Consider the following 15,692-nt stretch of genomic DNA (forward strand, 5'->3'; position numbering starts at 1 on the left):
TATTACCTTGAATGTTGCTGAAAGAGGGCATTGTACACCATTCTGGCAGCTCTGACCTACTGCTAATCTCAGTACCAGGGAGACTCCTTGCCAGTGGGGCACAACCTCTGATCCGCAGTTAACTGTGAGTAAACGTGCTTTTTCAAATAAAGGTCTTTTTCAAAGAGATTAGTCTTCAGGTGTCAACTGGGGTGCCAAGGTTATACAGCAGCAACAAGTCCTAGAGGCCTGCATGTATGCAGGTCCCTGGAGCACTTTTAGTGGGTACCGCAGTGCACTTAAGGCAGGCGGACCCAGGCTCATCCCCCCCTACCTGTAACACTTGTACTGGTAAATGGGAGCTCTCCAAAACCCACTGTACCCACATGTAGTTGCCCCCTTCACCCCTAAGAGCTACGGTAGTGTTGTACATTTGTGGGTAGTGGGTTTTTTTTTTTGGGGGGGGGGGTTGGGGGGCTCAGCACCCGAAGTAAGGGAGCTATGCATGTGGGAGCTTTTTCTGAAGTCCACCACACTGACCCCTAGGGTGCCCAGTTGATGTCCTGGCATGTCAGGGGGGCCAGTGCACTACAAATGCTGGCTCCTCCCATGACCAAATGCCTTGCATTTCGCCGGGTTTGAGATGGCCAGCAGTTTTTTCCATTACTGCTAAAAAACAAAACCAGCGATCTCAACCCTTTGAGCTCTGGCATTTGGCCGGGCTAAACCGTATTATCGAAAAAAAGATGGCCGGCCATCTTTTTCGAAAATACGGTTCCGGCCAGCTGTTGCGCCGCCGCCAAAATAGATCGCTGGCGACGTTTGATTATGCCCCTCCACGACTCCTAGATTTACTTCGGTATTGGTGGAAACATACTTAGTTGGATAAGGGCTTCTAACCACTAGAACATACCAAGTGAATATCAAATTCAACATATCATCACTGTGGAAAGCCGAATGCGGAGTACCTCAAGGATCACCACTATCACCGACCCTCTTCAATCTAATGATGACACACACCTCTAGCCAAGTCCTTAGCCAACCAAGGTCTTAACCCGTTCATCTATGCAGATGACGTCACAATTTACATACCCTACAAACATGACCTGACAGAAATCGCCATGAATCAAACTCAGCCGAAATAGCATGAACTCATGGCAAATGCATTTCAGACTAAAAACTCAATACAGATAAAACACAATGTATCATCCTCTCATCCCAACACAATATGTACAAACCCACAAACATAAGCACCCCAGACCACACCCTCCCTATCTCAGACAGCCTGAAAATCCTTGGCGTTACTATCGACTGCAACCTCACACTCAAGGGCCAAGTTAACTCCATAACAAAGAAAATGTTCCACTCAATGTGGAAACTCAAACGCGTGAAACCATTCCTCCTGAGGAAAATATTCTGCAATTTGATACAAACAATGGTACTAAGCCATGTAGACTATTGCAATGGACTTTTTGCGGGATGCAAAGGACAACTCATAAAGAAACTTCAAATCGCCCAAAACACAGCAGCCAGGCTAATATATGAGAAAACGCGATTCGAAAGTGCCAAACCCCTCTGTGAAAAACTACATTGGCTACCAATCAAAGAACATATTGCTTTCAAAATCTGCACCATGATCCATAAAATCATCTACGGTGAAGCCCTGGGCTACATGACAGACCTCATAGACCTACCAACAAGAAACATAATCAGATCAGCACGGACATACCTTAATCTCCACTACCCAAGCTGCAAAGGACTCAAGTACAAATTAACATATGCATCCAGCTTCTCCTACATCAGCACACAACTGTGGAACATACTGCCAAAAGCCGTGAAAGGAACGTACAGCCACCTAAATTTCTGGAAATCACTAAAAACTCACCTGTTCAAAAAGGTATACGGCATATTTTCAAAGCACTTTGCCTTCCAAAGTTCCATAGGTTTCTATGGAACTTTGGAAGGCTAAGTGCTTTGAAAATGTGCCTCCTGGGTGACCCAGCTTAGATGCCCTAAACCCTGCACACAACGAAACCAAAGCCTGAAAACAGACATTGCAATAACTCTTCCTCTCTACGAATCCCAGTGTGTCTATAACACACTACAACTCTTTGTACATGTTTTCTCTGCCGGAGATGGCGAACGCATCTACAGTATTATGTAAGCCACATTGAGCCTGCAAATAGGTGGGAAAATGTGGGATACAAATGCAACAAATAAATTAGAACTTATGCTATGCACCAAAGGCTCAATAACTAATGCAAAGACTATCAGGGAGAGGGGACAGTCCTGACGGGTGCCCCGCTGATGTTCAAAGGTCTGAGAGTACCCACCTTTTCTGTGGTTTTTTTTTGTTATTTTATTTTTAACAACTTAAAAACATTACCAGTAGTTTCCTGTTGAGGGAAGTGACAGAGTGGCCTAATGCTTATAGTAGAGGGCTGAGAATCAGGGAAGCCAGGATTCAAATTCTTTTGATGCTCCATGTGATCTTGGGCAAGTCACTTTATCCTCTGTTGCTTCAGGTACAAACTTAGGGCCCTGTTTACTAAGCCACTGCTGGGTTGGAATTGACCTGTGTTGAGCTCAAGTTCTATGAGCCACCATTTGCACCTACCTGAGATTGTTTTTCATCTTCCAACTCAGCTGAGCTCTGAGACTTAAGGTTCAATTAATCTGTCTACCTTTCTTTAAAGATACCAAAGCTATCTACCAAACTGAAGAAAAATTATATTGGGAGAGACATTCATGTCATATACAGCAACAAAGAAACATAAGCCTTTCCATACTGGGACAGACCAAAGGTCCATCAAGCCCAGTATCCTGTTTCCAACAGAGGCCTATCCAGGTTACAAGTACCTAGCAATATACCAAAACAGCAGTATACAGATGTTATACTGCTGATCCTAAAAAAAGTAATAGATTTTCCCATCTTAATAATAGCTTAACTACTTTTCTTTTAGAAAATTATCCAAAACCTTTTTAAAACCCTGCTAAGCTAATTGCTTTTATCACATTCTCTGGCAACGAATTCCCAGAGTTTAATTACACGTTGAGTGAAGAAATATTTTCTCCGATTTGTTTCACATTTACTACTTAATAGCTTCATTGTGTTGCCTCTAGTCCTTGTATTTTTGGAAAGAGTAAAGAGCGATTCACATCTACCATTTCCACTCCACTCAGTATTTTGTAGAGTTCTATTATATTTTCCCTCAGCTATCTCTTGTCCAAGCTGAAGAGCTCTAGCCTCTTTAACTTTTCCTTATAGAAAAGTCATCCCATCCCCTTTATCATTTTCATCACCTCTCTATATGTTTTCTAATTCATCTATATCTTTTTGAGATGTGCACACAATGGTCTAGAATCTATATATCACGCCTAAAAGATCTGCACTGAAATGAAATTTTCCTAAGCGTATTGTATAAATTTATTGACTGTATATATAATACACCAAGCGTGGGCAGTTATGGCAAATGAAACTTGGAGTAAATCCCAACGCCTAAATTATGCGCGGATCGGTTGTATTCTATAACAATGCACATAGATTTTAGAAATGCCCATGACCCGCTTATTCAATGTCAGTGGTCATGTCCACTTTTTCAACAATGCAACTTAGAATTTACGTGCACCAAAAATATGCTTAGACAGTTCTGTGCGTAAATTCTATTAAATGCCAATTATTGCTGATAACTGGTTGTTAACATCAATTATCAGCGCTGATTAGCTTGTTAACCAATTAGCTAATGCTAATTGTTATGGAATATTCTTTGATTTCTGTTTGGAAATCTCGGCACGATTTATAGAATCCCAGGGAATATTCAAGGTGTGGTTGCACCATGGAGCAATACAAAGGTATCATAATAATCTCAATTTTGTTCTCTTTTCCTTTCCTAACATTCCGTTTGCTTTCTTAGCTGCCGCTACACACTGAGCAGAAGATTTCAACATATCATCAACGATGACACCTAGATCCTTTTCCTAGGCGATGGCTCCTAATGTGGAACCTTGCACATGTAGCTATAGTTTGGGTTCCTCTTTCCTACATGTATCACTTTGCACTTGTTCACATTAAATATCAACTGCCATTTGGATATCCAGTCTTCCAGTCTCATAAGTAATTTTGTTCTTTATAATAGTCTCTACTATTTTGCCTGGCACTGATGTCAGGCTCACGGGTGTATAATTTCCCAGGTCACTTCTGGAACCCTTTGTAAAATTTGGCATTACATTTGTCACCCTTTAATCTTTTGGCAGCATGCCTGATTTCCATGATAAATTACATGTTACTAGCAATTGATCTTCAAATTCATTTTCCTAAAGTTGTAAAGGCACAGTAGGGCTCAGTTTAGTCTTAGAAAAATAAATAAACAAAAGAGAGAGAAGCAAGCATTATTAACTAGTTTCCATAGTGTACAATCCCTTTTCCCTATAGTTTTAAACTGAAACTTTCTTTAGAGGTAGAAACTTAACAGCCAAGATTATATAAAGGATAGTAGCAATGCTTAAACTGTCTTAAAAGAAAGTTCCCCATAGTTTTAAAACTTGAATTTTCTGCTACAGCATTAACAGAAAGTCTCTAGAAGGCACAGAAGGGCCTAGTCCAGTCCTCTAGGGAAGGGGGAGCCTATTCCGGAAGGATGGGCTCCACCTTAACGAGGGTGGAACCAGGCTGCTGGCATCGGCATTTAAAAAGGAGATAGAGCAGCTTTTTAAACTAGAACCTGGGAGAAGGCCGATAGGGGACCAGGCTGCTGGCATTTAAAAAGGAGATAGAGCAGCTTTTAAACTAGAAACGGGGGGGTGGGGGGTGGGGGGGGGGGGGGGGGAAGGCTGACCTCGCTCAAAAGCGCATGGTTCGGAACAAGATGTCTTTCAAAGATATCACCAAAACAGGGAAGATAGGGTATCCTGATAGCGAGGTTGCAAAAGAGATCATAGTAGATCAGGTGCCCTTAAATAAAAATCAGACAAAAGTTTGCAAACCTGCACTGTCAACTACTCAGCAAAATGTAAATAGGAACAACAAACGTAGTTCCAAATGTCTTTATGCAAATGCCTGAAGCCTAAGAAATAAGATGGGAGAGTTAGAATATATTGCACTAAATGAAAAATTAGATATAATAGGCATTTCTGAGACCTGGTGGAAGGAGGATAACCAGTGGGACACTGTCATACCAGAGTACAAATTATATCGTAGTCATAGGGTGGATTGAATTGATGGAGGGGTAGCAGAGTACTGATAGAATTGAAAAATGAACTTGTGGAACTATTGTTAGTAATATATAATTTATCTTTAAAATCGAGTGTGGTACTGGAAGGTTGGAGGGTGGCCAATGTAACGCTGATTTTTAAAAAAGGTTCCAGAGGAGATCCGGGAAATTATAGACCGGTGAGCCTGACTTCGGTACCAATCAAAATGGTAGAGACTATTATAAAGAACAAAATTACAGAGCATATACAAAAGCATGGATTAATGAGACACAGCCATCATGGATTTAGTGAAGGGAAATCTTGTCTCACCAATCTATTACATTTCTTTGAAGGGTTAACAAACATGTGGATAAAGGTGAGCTGGCCAGTATTGTGTATCTGGATTTTCAAAAGGCATTTGACAATGTACCTCATGAAAGACTCCAGAGGAAACTGGAGTCATGAGATAGGAGGTAGTGTTCTATTGTGGATTAAAAACTGGTTAAAAGATAGAAAACAGAGAGTAGGGTTAAATGGTCAGTATTCTCAATGGAGAAGGGTAGATAGTGGGGTTCCCCAGGGGTCTGTGCTGGAACCGCTTCTTTTTATTATATTTATAAATCATCTAGAGATGGGAGTAACTAGTGAGGTAATTAAATTTGCTGATGACACAAAGTTATTCAAAGTTGTTAAATCTCAAGAGGATTGTGAAAAATTACAAGAGGACCTTATGAGACTGAGAGACCAGGTATCCAAATGACTGATGATGTTTGATGTGAGCAAGTTGAAAGCGATGTGAGAAAGAGGAACCCATAGCCACGTAATGCAAGGTTCCACATTAGGAAAGGGATCTAGGCGTTTTAGTCGATGATACGTTAAACGCAAGGTGTACGGTTGCGGTGGCTAAAAAAGCAAATAGAATGTTAGGTATTATTAGAAAAGGAATGGAAAACAAAAATGAGGATGCTATAATGCCTTTTTATCGCTCTGTGGTGTGACCGCAGCTGAAATATTGTGCTCATTCTGGCCAGGTGGACTGTAGTATACTCCCATCTCTATCCTTTCCCCTTTATGTATGACATTTCTATCCATAAAGATTCCATACTTTATTTTGTGTCTTGCAGAATTTTTAGTCTATTCGATTCAAGGCCCTATTTATTGTATAACTAGCCGTTAAGCCTGTTAAAATGGGCGAGATTTGTAATTCTCACCTCCATGTCCAGCAAACCTCCTCTCTCCACTGCCCTCCCCTCCCCGATCCATGTCCAGCAACCCTGCTCTCTCCGCTGCCTTCCCCCCCATGTCCAGCAGCCCTCCTGTATCCCCTGGCCTCCCCCCCCCTTCCACCAACCATTCTCTCCCCTGCCTCCCCCCATATCCAGCAATCCTCCTCTTTCCCTTGGCCTCCCCTCCCCCCCGTCCACCAATCCTCCTCTATCCCCTGCCCTCCCCTCCATCGATCCATGTCCAGCAACCCTGCTCTCTCCCCTGCCCTCCCACCCCATGTCCAGCAGCCCTCCTGTCTCCCCTGGCCTCACCCCGTCCACCGACCCTCCTCTCTACCCTGCCCTCCCCCCATATCCAGCAACCCTCCTCTTTCCCTTGGCCTCTCCCCCTGCTCTCTCCCCTGCCCTCCCCCCATGTCCAGCAACTCTCCTCTCTGCCCTCCTCTCTCCCTCTGCCCTCTCCCCATGTCCAGCTACCCTCCTTGCCGCTGCTCCCTTCCCCCTCCATGCCGGGCCCCCTGCACTGACATGAAAGCACCTGTCACCTCCGTGTGAAAGCGCTGCAGGCAGCAGCAGATCGCTCTGCTGCTGGCTGCAGCACTTCCACACGGAGGTGAGAGGCATTGTCAAGTCAGTGCAGGGGGCCCGATACGGAGGGGGGCGGGGAGCGACGACGAAGACGTTGGGGATGGGGGTGTGGAGGTTGGTGCGCCGGCAATGTTCCTTTGTCTCCAGACTCCAGCGGCAGCGGCCGTTTCCCTCTCTGTTCTGCCCTCTGACATCATCACATCTTGATGCGAGGGCGGGACAGAGAGGGAAGTCTCTACTGCACATTTGTGGGTGAGTCGGTCACTTGTCATTTATATGTTTGATGCTATCTCTCCACCAATTTAATCCTCCCTATCATTGTGATATAATTTGTACCCTGGTATTACAGTGTCCCATTGGTTATTTTCCATCCATCAGGCCTCAGAGATACCTATTATATCTATCTTTTCATTTAGTGCAATATAGTATAACTCTTCCATCTTATTTTTTAGACTTCCGGCATTAGCATATAGATGCTTCAGACATTGATTTTCATTCTAATTTACATATTGCTCAGCAGTTGACAGTGATAATTTGCAATCTTTAAAAATTGTCTGCTCTTTATTTAAAGACACCTGGTCTTCTTTGGCCTTTATTGCAACCTCACTGTCAGGATGGCCCATCTTCCCATGCACTTTTGACCGACTGTCGGCCTTCCCCCAGTTTCTACTTTAAAATCTGCTCTATCTTCTTTGCCTGGTTCCACCCTGGTTAAGATGGAGCCCATCTCTTTGGAATAGGCTTCCCCTTCCCCAGAATGTTGCCCAGTTCATATCAAATCTAAAACTTTCCTCCCTGCACCATCATTTCACCATATAGTAACATAGTAGATGACGGCAGAAAAAGACCTGCACGGTCCATCCAGTCTGCCCAACAAGATAACTCATATTTGCTGCTTTTTGTGTATACCCTACTTTAATTTGTACCTGTGCTCTTCAGGGCACAGACCGTATAAGTCTGCCCAGCACTATCCCCGCCTCCAAACCACCAGCCCCTCCTCCCAACCACCGGCTCTGGCACAGACCGTATAAGTCTGCCCAGCACTATCCTCACCTCCCAACCACCAGCCCTGCCTCCCAACCACCGGCTCTGGCACAGACCGTACAAGTCTGTCCAGCACTATCCCTGCCTCCCAACCACCAGTCCCGCTGCCCACCACCGGCTCTGGCACAGACCGTATAAGTCTGCCCAGCACTATCCCCGCCTCCCAACCACCAGCCCCGCCTCCCGATCTTGACTAAGCTCCTGAGGATCCATTCCTCCTTTATGCTTATCCCACGCATGTTTGAATTCCGTTACCGTTTTCATTTCCACAACCTCCCGTGGGAGGGCATTCCAAGCATCCACTACTCTCTCCATGAAAAAATACTTCCTGACATTTTTCTTGAGTCTGCCCCCCTTCAATCTCATTTCATGTCCTCTCGTTCTACCACCTTCCCATCTCCGGAAAAGATTCGTTTGCGGATTAATACCTTTCAAATATTTGAACGTCTGTATCATATCACCCCTGTTTCTCCTTTCCTCCATGGTATACATGTTCAGGTCAGCAAGTCTCTCCTCATACGTCTTGTAACGCAAATCCCATACCATTCTCGTAGCTTTTCTTTGCACCGCTTCGATTCTTTTTACATCCTTAGCAAGATACGGCCTCCACAACTGAACACAATACTCCAGAGGGGGCCTCACCAACGACTTATACAGGGGCATCAACACCTCCTTTCTTCTGCTGGTCACACCTCTCTCTATACAGCCTAACAACCTTCTAGCTACGGCCACCACCTTGTCACACAGTTTCGTCGCCTTCAAATCCTCAGATACTATCACCCCAAGATCCCTCTCTCCGCCCGTACCTATCAGACTCTCCCCGCCTAACACATACGTCTCCCGTGGATTTCTAATCCCTAAGTGCATCACTTTGCATTTCTTGGCATTGAATTTTAATTGCCAAACCTTAGAACATTCTTCTAGCTTCCTCAGATCCTTTTTCATGTTTTCCACTCCCTCCCGGGTGTCCACTCTGTTACAGATCTTAGTATCATCCTCAAATAGGCAAACTTTACCTTCTAACCCTTTGGCAATGTCACTCACAAATATATTGAACAGAATCGGCCCCAGCACCGATCCCTGAGGCACTCCACTACTCACCTTTCCTTCCTCCGAGCGAATTCCATTTACCACCACCTTCTGGCGTCTGTCCGTCAACCAGTTCCTCTGCATCCTTTTTCATTATTAAAAGGTTAATAATGAAAAAGGATGCAGAGGGAAACAGTAGATGCAAAGAAAAAAACAGCTTTCATCTGAGAATGATGACTTGAAAGAGTCTAGCAATAACAGATATAGACTAGGGAGACACAAGATAGGTTTTATTTATTGTATTTGTATCACACATTTTCCCACTTATTTGCAGGCTCAATGTGGTTTACATAGTTTTGTAAACATTGTCATTCCAGGATATCAGATTCAGTTAGTATTGTGCAGAGATAAAGTAAGGGAAGAGAGAAGAAGGAAGGGAGTGATTAGAGTAGTTGTAGAGGTGGACTTTCATAACTGAGTAGGTTGGTGAGGTGGATTCGAGAAGTTAACAGGCATTCTCAAATAAGTGGTAAGGGACTATATAAAGGAGACAAATGCTTGGCAAAATGCCAGGTTTTCAGAACAGCTTTGAATTTGGTCTAGCTGAGATTTCCTATGAGGTCCAGGAATGCAAAGTACATGAAGGCGGAATGGCAAATGAACTCAAATCTGATGGCACTAGAAGATGGGAGCTGCAGCAACAGTTCTTCACCAGAGAGGGCAAACCGTAGCTCATTGTAGAACCCAGTTTCAATAAGATTAACATACATTATTTTACTTTCAAGTTTCATTTTATGTGATGGGTCTTTGTTGCTAAGAATGTGTGTGTTAATGCATTGTAAAACGGCAGCATAGAATAGGTGTTGCCATCAAATGTTGTTTAATACCATGTCATCCCTAGGGAATGTGAATACTGCTCACCACTGCATCCCCACCCAGTCAGCCAAGGAAGCAAAAGCTTAGCCTTTGAATCAAAGCCAATGTCTTTTGCAGTCATCGAGCTGTTCCAATAGTCTGTCCTTATTTCCTTACATTTGGACAGATGCATTTCAACTAAAATAACCACGTAACTTGTAAGATTCGATTAGGCAGCATCTTTGAAATGAAGCTAAATCCACAGACAATAGGGATTAACAGGTTTATTAATCTGAGAAATTATGATTCCATAATTTATAACACTTTATTGTATTTTATGTTTTTAGACATTATTTTCCATTTTAGAATTTGTGAGTGAAGGATTGTTGTTCTTTCTTTCAGGGCTTATGTTGAGAAATATCTACTGGAGAAGTCAAGGCTGGTGTATCAGGAACACAATGAGCGGTAGGAATAAAACCAATTTTTTTTGAGTTGGTCCTCAGCATAATCTTGAATCATTATAGCACAGAGCATGCTAAACCCTCTAAGGTAGAGGTTGAAACTGTATTTACGAACGTGTCATTCACTGTGATCCTGGCTTTGTGCAAGACCGGGAGCTCTTAAACCTTTCCGCTGGCTTATTGGATCTGGGAGTCACTTTAACAGCTATGAAAAAATCATCATTCCCATTCTTTTACAAAGGCGTGCTGAAAAATGGCTTGTCGTACTGTAGGCGTGGGTTTTGGGCGTGCGCAGATTCATTTTTTAGCGTGCCTGTAAAAAAGGCCTTTTTTTGCCGAAAATGGACATGCGGCAAAATCAAAATAGCTGCACGTCCATTTTGGGTCTTAGTCCTTACCACCAGCCATTGACCTAGCGGTAAAGAATCCGGACAGTAATGACCTGCGCGCGTCCATTACGTGCAGCCGAAAATATCGGACGCACACCAAAAATAAAATTACCGCAAGAGCCACGCGGTAGTCAGGTGGTAACTCCATTTTGGTGCATGTTGGGCGCGCTTAGATGCTTACGCGGCTTAGTAAAAGGGCCTCTTTATTTGTTACTAGTAAAAAAGGCCCGTTTCTGTAAGAAATGAAATGGGCGCTAGCAAGGTTTTCCTCTTGAGTGTGTATGTTTGACAGTGTGTTTGACAGTGACTGTGTGTGTGTGAGAGACAGTGAATGTGCGAGTGTGTGTGTGACAGAGAGAGAGTGAGACTGTCTCCCCTGTCCCCTGCCCCTCCTCCAGCCACTCAGCGATTCTTCTCTCTCCCCTGCTCCCCCTCCAGGCACCCAGTGATTCTCCTCGGTCCCCTGCCCCTCCTGTAGCCACCCAGCGATTCTCCTCTCTCCCCTCCCCCCCCCCAGCCACCCAATGATTATAATCTCTCCCCTGCCCCCCCTCTCCAGCCACCCATCGAGTCTCCTCTCTCCCCTGCCCCCCTCCAGCCACCCAGCGATTCTCCTCTGTCCCCTGCCCTCCCCTCCAGCCACCCACCGATTCTCCTCTCTCCCCTGCCCCGCCCTCCAGGCACCCACCGATTCTCTGTTGCGCCTTTGAAAGCCCTGCCCGTCAGCCTTCCCTTTGAGTTCGTTCCCACTGAGTCCCGCCTTCTGACGTCATTTCCTCTTTCCACGAGGGCAGGACTCTGAGGGAATGACCTGGAAGGGAAGGCTGCAGACGGGCAGGGCTTTCAAAGGAGCGACGGAGACTCGGTGGGTGCCTGGAGGGGGGGCAGGGGAGAGAGGAGAATTGCTGGGTGGCAATGACACACCGGGCAGGCGGGTTGGGCGTTTGGGGGGGGGGGGGGTTGGATCAGCTGCGAGTCCCCCCCCCCCCCCAGGTGCTCGTCATAATGGGACCAGTGACTTCAGCCAGAGCTACAGAGCCTAGCAGACCAACTCCAAAGAAGCCACGGTCACAGGCAACAAGACGAATAGAACATTGGAGGTGAGAATTATTATATACTAGATTGTAAGCTCTTTGAGCAGGGACTGTCTTTCTTCTATGTTAGTGCAGCACTGCGTATGCTTTGTAGCGCTATAGACATGCTAAATAGTAGTAGTAGTATATAGGATATCCCTAAAGACAAAATGGTTTTATTTATTGTCTAGTCATAAACTGCCGGATTTTATATAGCGCACCTAGAGTTCTGCGCTGAAATCCAGGTGTATTCTTTATCAATGCTCGCAACTTAATTGGCTTAACAAGTTAATCACCGTTGATAACAGCACTTAATATGCAATACTGAGAACAAATTGGCAATAATTACAGTTTATGCACACAGCTCGCAAAGCGTATTCTGTAATGAACTGCACCTAAATTCTAATGTTCCCAGTTCAAAGGGGGCATATGGGTGTGGAAATGGACATTCCATGGGTGTTCCCAAATTTACGCATGTAGTTATAGAATATGGCCCAGTGCGTGTAAATCTGTATGCAGAGATTTATGCCATGTTTTCATTGCTGTAAATGGAGGGCGGTAGTTTTAGGCCCTGTGATATCATCTAAGCATATTCTATATTCCGTGCCTAAATCTAGGTGCGGCTTATAGAATATGCTTAGGCGGAAATGTTTACTGCACAGATTTTTTCTGCACCTTATATAGAATCTGGCCCAAAATGCTTTTGTTGAGGTCTCTTACCAGATATGTAGTAACATAATTCAGTATATCCAATCTACTTACTGCTCATATAACATTTGTGAAATCATCTAAATAGCACACCGTTCATACAATTTTGTTTTGTAATGCTGACAATTTTCTCTATCTATATAAAAGGTAGGTCAGTTTGTGTTTGTGGGGATTGTGTGTTTGTACTAGTGTCTGCTGTGTACATATCCTTGAGAGTGAGAGAATGCATGAATATAATTTAGTATGTTCTAATTATAAGACGCACAGTAATTGTACTGAGCATAGTGATTGTCAGACTACAGGGATGTCACAGCTCAGCAGGTACCATCTTGCATGGCATAACTGGTGGGGCAAGAGCTATTGATTATCACTTCTGCCCCTGAAGAATGTGGAATGCTGGGGAACCCTAGATTAGACTGGAAATAGGTTGGGAGGTATAGTTGAACATTGATATGGAGAGGCTGGGGGAGTCCAGGAGGGGTAATTTTGAGTTGGGTTGGGGGGGAGGGAGCACAATAGCAGCCAGCTCATTGTGCCCCATTATTTATAATGATTTTTTCAAAGTAACACTATAAAGAAACATTCCAAGCTGAATTAGAGATACAGAGTTCACAACATATTGACAACAAGAGGTACAGATATACAGTTTCAAATAACAGTAGAGGTTTAATTTCAGAATGCAAAATATATCCAAGCGTATTTAATTCTTTCTCTGTGTATTGGAAAGACGAGCCTGACCACAGTGGTCCATACCATGATAACATCACAACTAGACAATTGTAATGCCCTGTACACTGGTCAAACCAAAAAGAGTTTGTATCAGCTCTGACTAATTCAGAATGCTGCAGCATGACTGATAGAAGACTGCAAGAAATATGACCACATCACACCCTTCCTCCAAAAACTACACTGGCTACCAGTACCTTACAGGGTTAAATTTAAAACTCTGTTTGATTTTCAAGGCCCTCAGACAAAAGGGACCAGAGTACGTAACAGGGGCGTATCTGCTATGGGGCCACAGGGGCCTGGCCCCCGCAGATTTGCCCCTGGACCCCCCTACCGACGACACACCCAACCCTCCCTCCTCCTGCCGTCACTCCGCTGTCGCACCTCACCTCCCTTTGCTGGCGGGGGACCCCAACCCTCGCCAGCCGAAGTCTCCGTCCTTCCTTCCTTCCTTCCTTCGTTTGGGGTTGGTGGTTTCTGACGTCCTGCACGCACGCACGTACAATGTGCAGCGTGCAGGACGTCAGAAACCACCAAACCCAAACGAAGGAAAGAAGGAAGGACGGAGACTTCGGCTGGCGGGGGTTGGGGTCCCCGCCAGCAAAGAGAGGTGAGGCGCAATGGCGGAGTGACCAAAGGAAGAAGGAAGGACGGAGCTTCGGGCTGGCGGGGGTTGAGGTCCCGCCAGCAAAGGGAGGTGAGGCGCAATGGCGGAGTGACCAAAGGAAGGAAGGAAGGATGGAGACTTTGGCTGGCGGGCCAACCCCCTCCAGCAAAGGGAGGTGAGGCGCGACGGCGGGAGGAGGGGGGGGGGGTTCAAAGTAGTTGGAGCTGTCTTCCATGAGAGGGGGGTGTTTAAAGTAGTCGGGCGGGGGGGGTGGCGTCATCGTTGTCGTCTTCAGCGGGGGAGGGGGGGGGGCTAAAATGTGCCCCCTCTCCTCGGCTCTGGCCCCCCCTACCGTTGAAGTTCAGATACGCCCCTGGTACGTAATGAATAAGTTAGCCCTCTACAAATCTTTGAGACCTCTAAGATCTTCTCAAGGATCAACACTATCTGTCTCCTCATCAAAAGAATTTGTACGATGTGATAGCAAGCGAGCCTTCTCAGGATTAGCCCCCCACACTTTGGAATTTACTCCCAGAGGGGCTACATATAACTTGAGTACCTTTACTTCAGGAAGCAGGTGAAAGCCTGGCTCTTCTCCCAAGCCTTTAATACATAGGGTAATTGACTATATACCCATTCTGCACCTGGACTAGCTTACTGCACACACTGTAACTTAGACCAGTTCCTTATGTCTTGATTAACTGTATAAAGAACTTGCCTTTAGTATAGCCACCCATTTATTTATCCCAACTGACTTTGTACCACGCATCTTGTCCCCATGTATATATCTGCATTTGGCCCCTCAGCTATATGGTAAGCTGTATTGTAGAAAAGCATTAGTATCATAGCATTTTAATTGTATGCTTATTAGATATTCCATTACTATTAAGCTTACATTGTATTATATCTATGTTGTTTGAATTTCAGTGCTGTTAAATCTGTATGTTTTTGAACCTGTTTCATGGTAATCTTATTATTAGGTTTCAATTCGCTTTTTTCAAGTTTTCCTCTTTCATTGTATTTATGTTTATACTTGTACATTTTACTATTGTTATGCTATTAACAAAATTGTAAATTTGAAGTTGAACTGTACCTACTGTACACCTCCTTGGGTGAATCTCTTCATAAAGTTGGTTAATAAATCCCAATAAATAAAAATTCTTGTGTATAAGGTTCCTGCATTTGCACTTTCATTTCCTATTGCTCTCTGAAATTAAATCACCACTGTTGTTTGAATCCTTGAGGATGAATTCTTCGTTGACTGTTCATTGACAGGAAGGTCTTTGTTTGTTGAAACCTAGTTTGGAATTATTTCTCTTGCTCTTGAGTCCTGTAAGAGATTTTATAATGATGAGAGAAGTTTCTACTTGCATAGAATTACCCAGAACCAGAGGATGCTTAGGAGGTAAGAGTTTCCCATCAAGTGCAGAAAAAAAAACAAGCTATAAATAAGGACAGCTTCTAAATGTTATTTTTTGTTGTATGTGTGTTTGTCTGGGAGTATTCAGTAGTGATATTTGTAATATCATGTGAAATAGTTTCCAGAGAAATGTAGGAATGGAAGGTATGTTGGAATATTTACACCAGAAAATATGTCTGGTGTATATTGTAATGAGAAGCTGAGAAACCCACAACGTTCTGCATTTTCACTTCAGTGTCACTTGTACATAGCTGATAGTTATTTTAAACTCTAACTCATGTTTTTCTTGTTTCTAGGAACTACCATGTATTTTATTACCTTCTGGCAGGAGCTAATGATGAAGAACGGTCAATGTTCCACCTTAAGCAGCCTGAAGAATATCCTTATCTTAATCAGG

At 44.2% G+C, this 15,692-nt stretch overlaps 1 protein-coding gene across 1 annotated transcript in view; it reads left to right on the plus strand.

Moving 5' to 3' along the window:
• Positions 1-15,692, plus strand: part of MYO9A (myosin IXA) — a 980,547-nt gene that overhangs the window by 461,761 nt on the left and 503,094 nt on the right. The window contains 2 exon segments of the mRNA XM_030187859.1: positions 10,314-10,376; positions 15,592-15,691. Coding sequence (XP_030043719.1) covers positions 10,314-10,376; positions 15,592-15,691 — 163 coding nt within the window.

The sequence above is a fragment of the Microcaecilia unicolor genome, chromosome 1, assembly GCF_901765095.1.
Source record: "Microcaecilia unicolor chromosome 1, aMicUni1.1, whole genome shotgun sequence".
Taxonomy (NCBI): Eukaryota; Metazoa; Chordata; class Amphibia; order Gymnophiona; family Siphonopidae; genus Microcaecilia; species Microcaecilia unicolor.